At 53.8% G+C, this 14341-nt stretch overlaps 1 protein-coding gene across 16 annotated transcripts in view; it reads left to right on the top strand.

Annotated features, from left to right (window-relative positions):
• Positions 1-14341, top strand: part of Kif1a (kinesin family member 1A) — an 84315-nt gene that overhangs the window by 62414 nt on the left and 7560 nt on the right. For 6 of the 16 annotated variants that reach the window (XM_087566957.1, XM_087566951.1, XM_087566948.1 and 3 more), the window contains 6 exons: positions 989-1094; positions 3428-3454; positions 11472-11586; positions 12506-12639; positions 13707-13768; positions 14129-14274. In XM_087566957.1, coding sequence (XP_087423083.1) covers positions 989-1094; positions 3428-3454; positions 11472-11586; positions 12506-12639; positions 13707-13768; positions 14129-14274 — 590 coding nt within the window. 16 annotated transcript variants of the gene reach the window in all.

Here is a 14341-nt window from a genome sequence, read left to right as displayed (position 1 = left end):
GAGGCCTTTCCTCAAGGGAGGCTCCTTTCTCTGTGATAACTCCAGCTTGTGTCAAGTTAACACAAAACCAGCGAGTACAAGTGGCATCCCACCCACCATGTCCTCCTACTCAGATAGGCATCCCAGCCTATCTTAAGTTTCATCTTTTTCCTCCTGCTTTTATAAATATTCAGACACCAAAAGCTGCTGATTTGGGGTGGCAACTGGGGATTTAAATGAAGTAGGGAGATAACTACTCTGATCCGGTCCCATTCAGGTTAGAGATGAGCCCCAAGCCTAGCCTCCCTCCCTGGAAGGCAAGGGTCTCTAAGGCCCTGTGATGTGGGCATTATGGGGAGGGGCCAGCAAAATGGAAGAAATACAAGTGACCCTTTGCAGGATGCAGATGACCCTACCCCATTCCCTAACTCCCTCTTGTGTCCTGCCTAAGTATGCCTCTCAAATCCTCTGGCAGAGAGCTTTGTGGAGGTCAGTACCTCAGGGTGAGCATCTGTTCTGGGGATGCTCTCCTTGCCCTAAACTTCTTCCTGCGATGAGAATCCCAGACACTGGCATCAAGAAAGGGCTGGCTGAAGGACCTTAGACTGCCTTCTCCCAGAATCCTTTGCTGCAGAGCCACAGGGAAGTAGCTAGATTGCAGGGAGGAAAGCACAAAATGGGGTAGGGCCATCCCCCTCATCTTTCTTAGGTCTCTGGGTGCCATAGATTGCCTGAGCTTGCTAAACTAGACAGCTGAGTTCCACCAGAAAGTGTAAATATAAAAGCCAGGCTGGGAGGAGACAGAAGGGGAAGGCAATGGCCATGTTACAGGGGCCACCAGGACTGGCCCCCTCAGCCTCCCTGCCCACTTTGGTTGGTGCCTTTTACTTCATGACCTGTAGTCATTAGGGAATTCTCTTGCCATCTTGGCTTCTGTCCCAGGGGCCTCAGCATACCCCAACTACTAGGCTTCCTAGGCACTGACACCCAGCCACTGCCCTTCCCATAGGTCGCATCCGAAATACTCCAGAAACTGACGAAGCTCTGATTGACCCCAACATCTTGTCCCTCAACATCCTGTCATCAGGATACGTCCATCCAGCCCAGGATGACCGGTGAGTACCACAAGAAAGGTGGGAGAACCACAACAAGTCCCACACAGGTCAACCACCAACCTACTACCATGGCCTCCACTCACCCAGCTGCTTGTGCCACGGCCAGCTCCGAGCCTACCAGCCCTCTTTGTGACATTTAAGGGAACAGTGTAGCGAGTGATGGCCCATGGGCTCCAAGTCTCTCTGCTCACTTGATTGCATGTCCCCCATTCCTGGATGACACACCCATGCCATCCCATCACCTAACGGGGCCAGCACGGGCTTAGAGCGTGAGTTAAGTCCTGTCCCTGAGCGTTTGTGGGAGTAGATGGTTGGTGGTATGGGATGGGAGACTAAGGCCATGGTTCTGAGGGCCACACTGGTATGGACAGGTCGGAAGTCTCTGGCAGGGGTCCCAGGAATGGGTGGTGGTAAAGATCATCCAGAACCTGAAGAGTTTGCAGTCGAACCGCTTGGGTAGAGGAGTGACCGTGGGTCACCAATTGTCACATGCTTCTCGTCATTTCCCAAGCTCCAGATTGTCCCAGCTCCCATCCTTATCTGAACAGGAGACGGGTAATGGAGCCTAAGATGTTCTTGGCAGGACTGTGAGGTTTGCCAGGGTGCATGGGTGTGATAGGTCTCACAAAGGCTGCCAAGGGTCAGGCACTGCACGAGTCATCCTGCCAGGCAGGATGCCCAACTGGACAAAACCGCCCGGGACATAGTCCTCCAAGGATTTGTGGTGATGTTTAGCAGGGCCTGAGCCCCAGCCTGGCTCTTCCCCAGTAACTCAGTCTGGTGCAGTGCCAAGGAGCCAAAAGCTGACCCAGGAGTTATTTGTGGAGAAACATTTTTTGAGGGTGTGGCACCCTTGGAGGGTCGAGGGAGGATCGCCCCTGTGATGAGGCCTTGTATGGTCCCAGCATCCTGGGCATGGTCTGTGTTCTTCCAGCTCCTGGGACCAGAGCTCCACTTCTTCGAAAACAGCTGGGGAGGAACCAGAAGAAGTCTTTCTCTCCCATAGACATAGCGGGAGCCAGCCAAGGGCAGAGCAGGGCTGTCAGCAGTCAGGACAGTAGACAGGACAGGACAGAGACCCGAGCACACACGTGGCTCTGGTCCTCAGTCTGCGTTTCTGGAGGTGTTTTCTTAAGAACATGGCACTCTGAGGGAGAGGTTGGAGTTCCCAGCAAGAACTAGGAGGGAGGGGTTGGGGATTTAGCTCAGTGGTAGAGCGCTTGCCTAGGAAGCGCAAGGCCCTGGGTTCGGTTCCCAGCTCCGGAAAAAAAGAACCAAAAAAAAAAAAAAAAAAAAAAAGAACTAGGAGGGAGCCAGACTATGACACGAACCGAACCGGGATCTAGAGCTCTTTCATCGCCTCTTACTCTGCAAATACACCCTGCTGAGACAGAGAGGCCTACTACTCTTAATATGGGTGCTACCCATGAGTGTGGATCACTGTGCCTGGACCTGGGAGTTGAGGACCACAGAGGCAAGGGTGGGGGCTTAGACAGCCTGTCTGCCACAGAGTGCTAAAGAGATGCTTTGGGGTCTGGGTGTGACTTAACCCTTGACCTCTGACCATCCACTCTGGAGGGAAAGGATGAGTGGTGGGATCATCCATGGGTAGGTGGGAGCCTCTGGGCTTTCCTACCTAGTTGTCTGCTTGGACTGAAGACCTCGCTGCTGGGGTCTTCCTGTCGTCTCCCCACCAGCCCAGATGTTGAGGTGTCCTTGACCCTGGCTAGGCGGAGATGATTGGGAGGTCAAGACTGATTGTACCTAAGTTGACAGAACTTGGGTTCAGCCCCGGCACTGAACTGACTAGCTTCTGTCCTGGTTCCCTATCCAACCCCACATCTAGGCCAGAAGCCCTGGGTGCTGGGAGGATGGGAGATAAAACAAGGGAGCACAGATGTGGCCCCTCGCTTGGCTCCCGCCCTTGCTGTTCCTGCTGGTGCAACCCCAGCCCTCCTTACCTCAGAAAAGTCTCAGGCACGCTTCCTTAGCCCATGGCCTCCTTCCCAGGGCCCACTGGGGCCAGCTTCTTGTTTCCTGGACATGGCTGATATCCTAGGAGCCTTTGTGGGCCAGGCTGCCCAGAGACCAGCCACTCCACAGAGGACGAGGCTTGGGCCTGGCCTAGCTCTGCCCAGGGCCTCAGGCTACCATGCGCTTTGGCACACCTGGGCCTCCTCCTGCTCCACGGTCCCTGCTTCGCAGCCTCCCTGACCCTGAATGGGTCTGCCAGCCACAGGCGGCCCCCTGCTGCCGCTTGCTGCTGCTCCCCCCTGCTGTCCCACTGCCCACCCGCAGCCCCTCACTAACGTGTGGTTGTTTGTGTTTTGCAGGCAGTTTCTTGATTCGGACATACCTAGGTACCATTTCTGTCCCTCGGTTTGATTTCAGCCTCTACCTTCCCCCCTTCCCCGGTCACCTACACCACCCCGAACTTTTAATTTCCAGCTTTTTTTCAACTCATAACTTGCTCACCTTTCCTTCCTGTTTCTCCCTCTTTTAATTTCATTTCCTTGGAATATCGTTCTGGTTTTGTTTTCATGTCCTTCCCCTAGCCCCATCTTCCTGGCTGAGTCTGTCCTGCCCCCTCTAGCCTTCTCTCCCGATTTCGGCTGCTTTTGTAGTTTTTCTGCCTCTGTAGACACTGGCTGGCCTCCCGCTCCTCTCACCCCAGCCTTGCCTTCTATGCTAACCTGGGCACCAGTGGGTGCCGGTATCTCCCGCATGCAGGCTGGACAACCCGGCTGCTGGGCTGCACCAGCTCACAAGGGCCAGCCACTCCCTGCAAGGGGCCGTAGCAGGCAGCGCTGGGAGCACGGGGAAGGGGCAGACAGGACCCACTGCCAGGAGACTTGAGCTCCCATGAGCTCCACAGCTGCCCAGGAGCCCTTTCCAGTCCAAGGCAGGAAAAGGGGCATCAATCTAGCTTCGCTACCCCTGCCATGGCCTCAGCCTTGCTTTTTGGAAGTGGCAGGAGGTAACTCCATGAAATTAGCAGGCTTTTGAACAAGGCTTGTGTCCACTTCAGACTTGCTCTCAGTGCTGAGTCCTGGTAGGGGAGATTGCTGTAGCTTCCTTTCACCTGGCTCGATCAAGTCCCTGCACACAATGACCTATGATGGGGCTCAGTGACTACTGGAGAAGGACACCCTCCAAGTCTTGAGTCCATATGGGGTCCAGGAAGAACATAGGGGCTGCTCTGAATGGGCAGCCAAGGCGTCACCTCTGGACAGTTGCAGGATGGTGGCCAGAGCTTCATGGTGGTCATCTGTCCCATGGGTCAGCTTTCTTAAAGTCATGAATGCTTACATCTTTAAGCTACACCACCTAAAAGGAGCTCTAAAGAGAGTGGGCACAGCCAGGACATCAGGCTATGTCCTTGTCTGGCCACAGTTGTAACAGTCAGTGCAGATAACATTCATTTGTTATCTTGTCCAAATACCTGGGAGTGGAGGCCCCAGGAGGAGACCCTCTGGGTGGAGCTGTGGCTCTCCAAAGCATATTCTCTGGGTCATGGGTGTGGGGCACATCTGAGTTAATGACTAGACCTTTTCTACATGCTATTATGGGGCAAGAGCTGAATGGACCCTCCCTGGGGGACCTGGGGCTAAATGAGGCAGAAACTTCATCATGAGACAACTGAAGTGGCAGCCACACTCAAGCAGGGGACATAGCGCTACCAAGCCTGTACATTTCTGATTCTTTCTCCCTACCAAGATCAGCTGAGTGAGCTCACTGGAAGAGGTGGCCTGTGGGCTGGCTCTGGAGGCAAGTAACCTATGCTCAAACCCATATAGAGCTGGGTTCACACCTGCTGGTGGCTTCTGTTCTGTTTGAGATGCCTTCTTGACAGGACCAGAGAGCCCCAGCTATAAACATCTAGTGCCCCCAAGGAAACTTCTGGATAAGCCAGAAGATACTGGCACAGAGCAAAGGAGAAAACCTGGTTTCCTTCTCTTTGGGGTTTCTTCCTCAGCCCACAGGTCTCCTGCTTATGTACCTGGGCTTGACCTTCCTGTAACTGTCCCTCCTGTTCTAAAAATAAATTTGATAGTAACAGGCCTGGGGCTTGGCCTCTTGGAAAGGAAAGAAGGAAGTAAGTAAAGGAGTGAGTCAGTCCTTAGACTGTTTTACAGGACAGAGGTCTACTGTGGTGGCCAATGCTACCATCGTGGTCACGAAGGGGAGGAACCTTATCCTATGTGATTCTGGGACCACACAGCTGAGCCAGAGGCAGCCTGACTGAGCCATTTGCTATCTAAAGATGGACAACTGCCAACACCTTCTGGAAATTAGTTGGCCCCTGAGGATAGGGAGTAGTGGTAGCTGCAGGCTGTGACGAATCAGCCCCAACACTGAGTTATTGTCACGGACAGTGTCATTTGTGTAAAAATGCATAGCTCCTGAGCAGATTCGTGGTTTTTATCCTAAACAGCCGAGGAACCACACCAAGACACCGAGGGTCACACATGGAGCCTCCATGAGAGTTGTGGAATGTTAGCGAGGTGTTTGTTACTTACCCACATTTTATAAGACATTCGATCTGACATTCCACCCATCCTGTGCTCTTTCCAGTGGCCTCACATTTTGCCTCCCTTACTTATGGGGTTCACCTGAATGGGTTTAAGGGGCAACAAGTCCTTCTGGAACGTCCTTAGGCAGTAGAAGAGCTGCTGGATCTTGGATCTCTTGCCCGCCAGGTTTCAGAACTCCTTTTCCCAGTGCTTTGAGGGTGTTCTAGCTTCCTGGAGAGGGCCAGGTGAAGGGTCTCATGGAAAGATATTTCTCCCGTCTTTCTCCTCTGATATATTGTGAGCTGATAGCCTTTGCTCTTTCGGGAATCCCTTAATCCTGTTAGCTGCATCTGGCTTGACATTAAGAATTGTGGGTCCAGAGACCCAAACCCTAGTGGATACTCATTCACTGCATTCCCACTGCCATTGCTGACTGAGCAGGCTCTGTCCTTGCCTTGAGGCCCAGGGGAGTGGGTAGCAAAGAGCTTTGGGTGAGGACCCAACTCCTGCACCTTCTTGTTGAGGGGTGGGCCCAGTGGAGATAGAGCACCGGGGTGGAGGAGTTCAACCAGGCTGGGACTAGAAAGGGGTCCTAAGAATACAAGAGAAGAGCCAGGGGTAAAGGGCTTGGCTACTCTCTTGGTCAGATTAAACAACTGAAGGTAGGTCTGGCCAGAGTCCTCCTTCTCCAAGGATAGTGACTTTCAGGACTGGGCCTGTAGATGTGGCCTTCTTCCAGGGACAGAAGGCATCCCCAGCTCTGGCCACCTCTGCTGGCTATGGTTCCAGCACCTACCACATGGATCTTGGGTAAATTTACACTCTGCTGTCCTGGGTTCCTGTGCATCCCCATGGTCTGTGAACTAGGCCGCAGGTGTCTGCGACTACGTAACCCCTTCTACAGAACCACCAGCTTCTCAGCCCACATCCTTGGCTGGCTTCATGCTCAACAGCACTTCCCTGTCCGGGGTGCCCTCCTCACCTGCTTGTCTTGGATCTTCCCTTTCCCTGTCTTGATCCGTTGAATATGTCTCCGGGTTAAACTTCAGGCTCTCACTTCATAATGCCCCAAAGGGTGGAACCCTCGAAGGAGCCACGGGTGACCTTGAAGAGAGAAGAGAGTAGGCCAGGATGATCAGGACCCAGTTAGAGAGGTGTCGAGCCACCATTAACCTCCAGGGAGGGTTTGGAGTGCAGCTTGCTAAGGTGCCTGGTCCAGCCCCCCCCCCCCCCCAGAGTGTTGTTTGGGTGATGGCAGCTCAGTTGTGCTGGGAGAGGGTCCAGCTAAATGTGGTCACTTCTGTGCCCTGGACGATCAGATCTGGAGCTATGGGTGGGGTCTGTGCTCTACTGTGTATTGTGTCATACCCAGACCTTTAACACAGGATCTCCAAGGTCAGACCCAAGGTCATTGGAACACTTCTCCTGCTCTCAGTTTGCCAACAGTCAAGCCCCATGAGGGAAGGAACTGCCCTATTCTACTCTGGGGACAAGTGACAGAGTCAGTGTGTGACATAGCTCCCTTGGAGGACCTCAGTCTCCCCCTCTAGAAACATACTTCCCAGAGCACGCCTGGGTTTCTGGCTGCAGTCTTAGGCCTTGAGTTTTATATTTAGATCCTCAGGAAGTCCACTTACAGCGATACCTACTTTGTTCGCCCTCTGTGGCTGGGATACCTTTAAGATTTAAGGGTCAGAGACATAGGGCAGTTTAAATACACTTTGATAACCGTCAGATCAGCAGCAGGCAGAGAGCTTTGCCAAAGAGTGAAAACATTTATTTACAAACGTGCATGGGAATACACGTTGTCATAGTAACCCATGGGCCTGTTTGGAGAGCATGAAACAAGAGGAAATGTGTTAAGGATTTTTTTTTTTTATATCACATCAGGTGTTTTGAAACAGTCATCTTTAGCCACAGTGATCAATATCAAGAGACATCAGTTGAATAGATACTCGCAGAATTACCTGTGTGAGCTTATCTTTTTTTTTTTAACTGTCTTGTGACAGTTACTTGCAGGCAATTGTGGGGAGCAGCCTCCCTCCATGGCTTTATCCTTTGTCGTAGGTGACAAGAGGGGATCTATTTCGTCTGACAGTGTACGCTTCCCTTCATAATATCACAGACAGTAGGACCTGGTGCTCCGTGGAGCTTGGTGTTCAGCGCCCTCTGGAGGCTGGGCAAGAAGTGTAGCTGTCTTTGGACGTATCAGCAGCTAGGCCTGGAGCTGGGCTCCTATTGTTGATCCAGCTCTTCTGGTCAGACTGGGAAAACACATGTTCCTAATTTACAAACGTGTGGCAGCCCGGGGTCACTTGTCTAGGTCCCTGCAGCCTGGCTGTGACGGTGATGGAGGCAGATGGAGGAAGTGCTCCACGGCACCCACTGTCCTCCCTGTGGACGACACTTACATAGTGAATCTGCAGTGCTCCCCACGTGGGTTGTCCTCCACCTGAGCACTGTGCTTGCTGTACCACAGGTCTGAATCCGGCTGTCCTGCTTGTAGGCAGCTGTGTCCCATGGGGAGAGAAGAGAACTACCCATTAGATCTCCTGATGTCCCTCCAGGTCAACTGAGCCAGTTGGAGGCGGGATGTTGGTGCCTGGAGGCTGTTCTATCCTTGGGCTCTGGCTATGGGAGCCTTGCTGGCTACTCTTCTGAGGACCCTATGTTACCTCATACTCATACCTGCCTCATACTCTGCGTGGTGTAGACTAGCCACTTCACACCCTTTCCTTTAGAAGGGGGTCCGAGGAAGGCCATGTTATGGGGACACCAAGGTAGTGTGCCCAGCAGACGGGGGTTCGGGTGGCACCAGAGGAGCAGTAGCGAGAGCAGTTTGTGATGGGGCTTGGAGGGACTTTCCCTGTGCTAGGGCTGCTTCCTAAGCTGTATTTAAGGACGACGGACAGAAGAATGATAGCCAAGGCCGTTTGGGGTCCTCTGAAATTCTCTGCTCACAGGGAGACACCAGAGTTTCTAACTCAGTAGTCTGGGGTGATTGATGCTCAAGAATCCACATATTAACACGTTCCTGAGTGGTATAGGGTTTTGGCTGTTTGGATTGCCTTGTGACCAGCCGCTATGGTCCACTAAGGGTTGGGAGACTTGCATCTGGAGAACGCCTCTTGCTGTACAAAGGCCTCGTGTCACAAGAAGCAGGAGGTGCATGGGTATGCTCTGTCTCCTCTTCTGAAGCCATTAAATCAGTCAACCCTGCTTAGTTCTACTGGAGGCTGCATCTCTAGATACTCTTTTACATCCTGTGGATGCCTCACGATGGGGTTTAAATTTTGACCCAGGGGTGCTGGGGTACCCATCTCCAAACTGGCTAAATGTCAGACTTTCAGGAGTGAGAGGCTGTGTGGAGGGGGTACAGGCTTCCCCTGAGTACCTGGTGCTCAGTGATCCAAAGTGGATCCTGTGCCATGTGGGGTGAGCTTCCACTGTGGCCTCCAAGGGCCTCCCTATTGTCCTTGACCTGGGCTCTCCTACATAGGCCACCTTAGCTTCTCTGAATTCTGCTTTTCTTTCTTTTGATTGATGGTAATTCATCACGGGTCCCACATAACAACATGCATGTTTGGTGGGTCCCACAAAGGCAGCAGTTCCTCTGTTCCCCCCCCCCGAGCCCCCAGCTCACACACTCATGGGCAGGGTGACTTCCCTCAGCAGAGGCTTAAGGGACACAAGGAAGCTCCAGACCTTCCATTCATTTGGGGCATCACAGTCTGTGTCCCATGAGCATGTAAATCATGGCTGGTAACGAGTAGAGGCTAGTCACATGACCCACGTATGCAGCCTACCGCAAGGGACAGCAGATGACCTCCAAGGCCAGTAACCAACCATCATTTGGAAGTGACTTGCAGTGTGCTGTGTTGATCCTGGATCCTGCTTTGGTTGGCCCCCTAGCCACTGGAAGACAGTACAATGTTTGGAAAGATTCAGTCCTGCCAGAGAAAATGCTGCAGACGGAGTCATGCCCACCTCAAATAGGCACTGCTCGCTCGTTCAAGCCCTCAAAGATATGTCGGCATGCTGGGCTTTGCAGAGGCCTCCAAGCACTCAAGGGCCAATTTTGTTTGCTCTCACTTGGGCCTGAACTAAGGCCACCTTAAGGCCAGCTGGTAGAAACCACTGAATTTCCAATAGCACCCCCCAAGATGAGCTCTGAGACCACACTGGTCTGGCCAGACTTATTCCTCTGGGTGTTCTACTCAGGGCAGAGAGGCAAGGATAGGTCTGGGGCTCAGTCCCTGTGGGGGAGACTAAGCTGGGAAGGCCATACTTTTTCCAAGGGCATGGGGGGTGTCTGTCTACACAAACACGCACGCGTGCACCGTTCAGGAACTTGAGGTCACTTCAGAGACTTCGAAGGCAAAGGATGGTAGACATAAGCACAAAGTCCAAGCAAGACGTGACAGGGCTGGTCTATGACATCATTGCAAGGTGACACTGGCTCCAAGATGTCCCATGCCAACCCCATGCGCTCCTCAGTCACATGTTAGCTCCTTGGTTCCGAAGGTCACCTTGTTGAAGTGGGGACAGTTACTGCCCTGTGTACTACAAGGGGACCGGGCAGAGATACATAGCTGACCCTTGTAATCACAGCTGGAAGCAGCCTCGTGAGGATATGGGGTATCTGTCGGGCCGGGCTGGGGCTCCAGGGCTTCCCTCAGCAGCTGTGCTGGCCATGGAAGGCCTGTTCTGACGTCTCGCTCTCTTCTGTGTGTGTGCGTGTGTCCTGGCTGCGCCCTTAGCGTTTCCTTCGGAAATGACACTAGGTACAGGCACCATTACCTCCTGCCCTCGCTTGCTCCATCCCGTCTATCCGTCCCTTCCCCTTCTCCTCCAGTGCTGCCTGCTCTTTACCCTGTTCTGGTTCCCCGCTGTCTCCACTTGACTTAGACCTCTCCTTAGTGATATGTGTCTGACAGTGGCCCTGTCCAGCCTGCTTTGTACCATGTCCCTGACCCATTGACCCCCACACCCTATTCCCTGGACAGTGTCATACAGGAAGAAAGGCAGCACCAGCCAATCTCTCACATGGCCAGGCACCTCGGGGAGCCTACTGGTGCTCTAAAGGCCTGGCCATGAGGTAGCGGGAGAGTGCTGCCACCTGGCCTGTGAACTGTGTGTCTGTGAGGATGCTTGGAGGGAATGGGACTGGGGAGTGGCTATGCTACGAACTGGGGCAAATTCCCTCCTGGGGAACCCTGGGTATTTAAAGTAAATGAAACATACTGTCACACAACAGCCATCTTCCAGCGCAGGGGCCTACTGGGATTGTGGTACGGGAGTCCCCCATGGTAGATGCAAAGTCCAGGGCTCCTGGTAGCTACCCTGAACTCTTCTGGGAAAATCTGGGCCCTGCTGACACCCCAGCTGTTGATAGGGACAGAGGAAAGATCCTGAGGTTGCTGTCCCCCGTGGAACCGCTCTCCAGAGCCCACGAGATGCTGCGGCTGTTTCCACTCCAAGCATCCTCCCCCAGGGCCTTTCCCTGGTAGCTTTAGTCTTAATGGAAGGGGTGGGCTGAGGAGGGCTTGGCCAACTCGGGGAGATCCCTGGCGATGCCTCCTTGCTCAGACTTTGAGACTAGGGCACCTCCCTCCCTTCCTCTGCCTTCCTCCCAGTCCACACTGGAGCAGAGGAAGCTGGAGCTGCCAGGCAATGGCCCCATAGTGGCCCCTACTTGGTCTCTGGTCTGAGTGAGGAGGGGTCTGCCCTTCTTGGTGCCACCCAAGTTTCCCAACCCTTGGCTCCAGTAGTCTCCCTGAAGTTCTCCCCTCTGTCTGCATGTTCCTGTTCCCACTGAGAGCATTCCCACACGTTGCCTTTTACCTTGTCTGCTTTCTTCTAGGACCTTCTACCAGTTTGAGGCAGCCTGGGACAGTTCCATGCATAACTCCCTCCTGCTGAATCGAGTCACCCCTTACCGGGAGAAAATCTACATGACACTCTCTGCCTACATTGAGGCAAGATACCGACATCCTCCACACCTCGTATAGCTTGAGGGGCTTGCAAAGCGACATTGAGGTCCATGGAGATCCACTGAGGCCCTTCTCAGAGAAAGCTTGAAGCCCTTGAATAGACCCATATGCTTTTAGTGCAATGCTTGAGACTAGCGCGCACCTATATCTGTAGGGTGTGGATTTCAGCTTTGAGACTAGAGGATGGCTGCACCATCACCAATATCCCGGAAAAGGCAAAAATAGAAGCCATTCACTGCCCTGCCTACCCTCAGAACTGCACTCACCAGGCCATGGCCAGATGTGGGCTGTGGCCCTTCTCTGAGGCACAGGGATAGACTGGAATGTGCCTCTGTCTGGACACAGTAGCAAAGGAGAGGTCTGGAGAAGGTGGGAGCCAGGCCGCCTAAAGGGCACCACTTCTCCACAGAGCCAAATCACACTCTAGATAACAAACGGGGGCTGCCTCAGGAGCAGCCTGGGAAATGCTAGCAGGGCCCTGACCCCATACTCAGGGCATATCGGCTGCAAAATGCCTACTGTGCGCAGCTGAAGGTTAGCAAGCATCCCCAAAAAGGAATTCATATTCAAGTGTGAGCATAACCAAGTGCTGCCTTGCTCTGCCAGAAGACTTCGGGCTGTACCCTCGGTTTATGGTTCCATAGCCCGGGGGTGGGGGGTACGTCTAGTGCCCTGCAGATCCTTACTAATCTCTGTCTTCAGCAGTGGGGTGAGAGGAGCAGAACCCTGGCTCCCTCCCCTGGAAATCTACTCAGGGTCAGAAGCAGGCAATAGCAGCCTCCAGGGAGTAGCTCTCATCTCATATCCCACTGAAGATAGGGATGGATGGCCATTGAGCCAGGTTGAGCTAAGGCCCGGGCACTCTGGACCACTCTATGCCCATGACCTCTGTCGTGTCCTGCAGATGGAGAACTGCACCCAGCCAGCTGTCATCACTAAGGACTTCTGCATGGTTTTCTACTCCCGTGACGCCAAGCTGCCCGCCTCACGCTCCATTCGCAACCTGTTTGGCAGTGGGAGCCTGAGGGCCACAGAAGGGTGAGCTCACTAGAGGGGGCAGAGGAAGGGGATCTGTACATTAAAGATGGGGATTTGCCAAGGGAGTAGGAGAGGACTACCTCCTCATACCCTGAACATATGGAGAACTATGGTGGACTCAAATGCAGCCTTGGATGTCCCCCCCCCCCCAGCAGAATGTCACTCTTTTGTATAGAAACCCTTAACTCCATAGCACAGACTGATAGAGTGAGGGCTAACCTACCATCCAGGTCCCTGCCTCAGTTGCCCCTGCTGGTCAGTGGAGAGAATGGGAACACTCGTCATGTCAAGCAAGCATGAGGGGACCCTCTATTCTCCATGGGAAGTGGAAAGGCCTACAGACACCAACCTCCCTATGGGTGCCCTGTCCCCTACCCCACCCCAGGAATCCCTGCCCTTAGGATTGCTTGGAGCACATAGGAGAAGCAGGATGAGTGTATGCGGGTAGGGTGGGTAGTGGAGGACTATGGACAGAGCTTTAAGTGAGATGTGGCTTTGCCGGTGCCTGGACCCCATCCTCCTCCATTGTCATTTCCTGTACCTTCAGTGGTAGGGACTGGGCTAGAGCCACGGGAGCTGTGAGGCCCTCTGCAACTCAGGGCAGGTCACTAATCTACCACATGCAGCCATTGTCTAGGCCACACTGGGCATAACCAAAAGGAAGGACGCAGTGGCCAGTGAGGTCTGTTTCTATGAGAGGGTTGTGTTGTGACCTTGGTGGAACTGGCGTCACAGGAATAGGACAGCCTCTCTGTGAGATGTGAGGACTGCTGGGGACTGATAGTGTCTGCTGCTGAGGAACTGGCAAATGTGTTCATGCCTTTGGGTGCCCCAACTCCCCAAGGACCTCCAGCTTCCAGATGGGCCATTTAGTTCACAAGGCTGAGGTCTGGCATAGGGACTGCAACTCAGGATATGACACGTCACATTCTGAAACAGGCTTCCTGCCTCAGGCCAGTGGTGAGATCTGTGCCCAGACTGAGCCAGCCAGCGGTGAGCCGTTGTCCGTAGTCTGTGTCCTCATAGCTGTGCCTAGTAATGGTGTGTCCCCTTCCTCTGTCCCTCAGCAACCGTGTGACTGGTGTGTATGAGCTCAGCCTTTGCCATGTGGCCGATGCAGGCAGCCCAGGTAAGAGACTTTCCTGATTCCTCTCTGCTGGGGCAGAAGTCGGGGCCCTGGGATGCCTGGCTTCCTTAGCCTCTGCTCCCCTTGACTTCTGCTAAGTTAGGAGCCTTACCTGCAAAGTACAAGTAGTCTCCCTCCAGTCTCCAAGGCGTCCTCAGATGGGAGGGCAGAGAGGAGTCAAGTTTGCTGGCTGCTGCGACCGCCTATGCCATAGTCCCATGGGAGAGGGACTGTTAGCTTCTTATGTGTAAGGTCCATGTGGTCCTGTGGCCCCAGGGTGGACCAAGGTCCTGGGGAGCCAACCTGTGCCTCCAGCATTGACATCTTTTGTCAGTGCTAGCTAGTGTGTCAATCCCCATACAGGCATGCAGCGCCGCCGCAGGCGGGTGCTGGACACATCAGTAGCCTACGTCCGTGGTGAGGAGAACCTGGCTGGCTGGAGGCCCCGGAGTGACAGCCTGATCCTAGACCACCAGTGGGAGCTGGAGAAACTGAGCCTCTTACAGGAGGTGAGTGTGGGGACCAAAAGGCCCAGGGCAGCAGGACTAGACCAGTGCGACCATCCAACCGTGACCC

The sequence above is a fragment of the Rattus norvegicus genome, chromosome 9, assembly GCF_021556685.1.
Source record: "Rattus norvegicus strain SHRSP/BbbUtx chromosome 9, alternate assembly SHRSP_T2T, whole genome shotgun sequence".
NCBI classification, from domain to species: Eukaryota; Metazoa; Chordata; class Mammalia; order Rodentia; family Muridae; genus Rattus; species Rattus norvegicus.
Note: the sequence above shows the minus strand (reverse complement) of the source record. Positions and strands in the feature narration are given on the sequence as shown.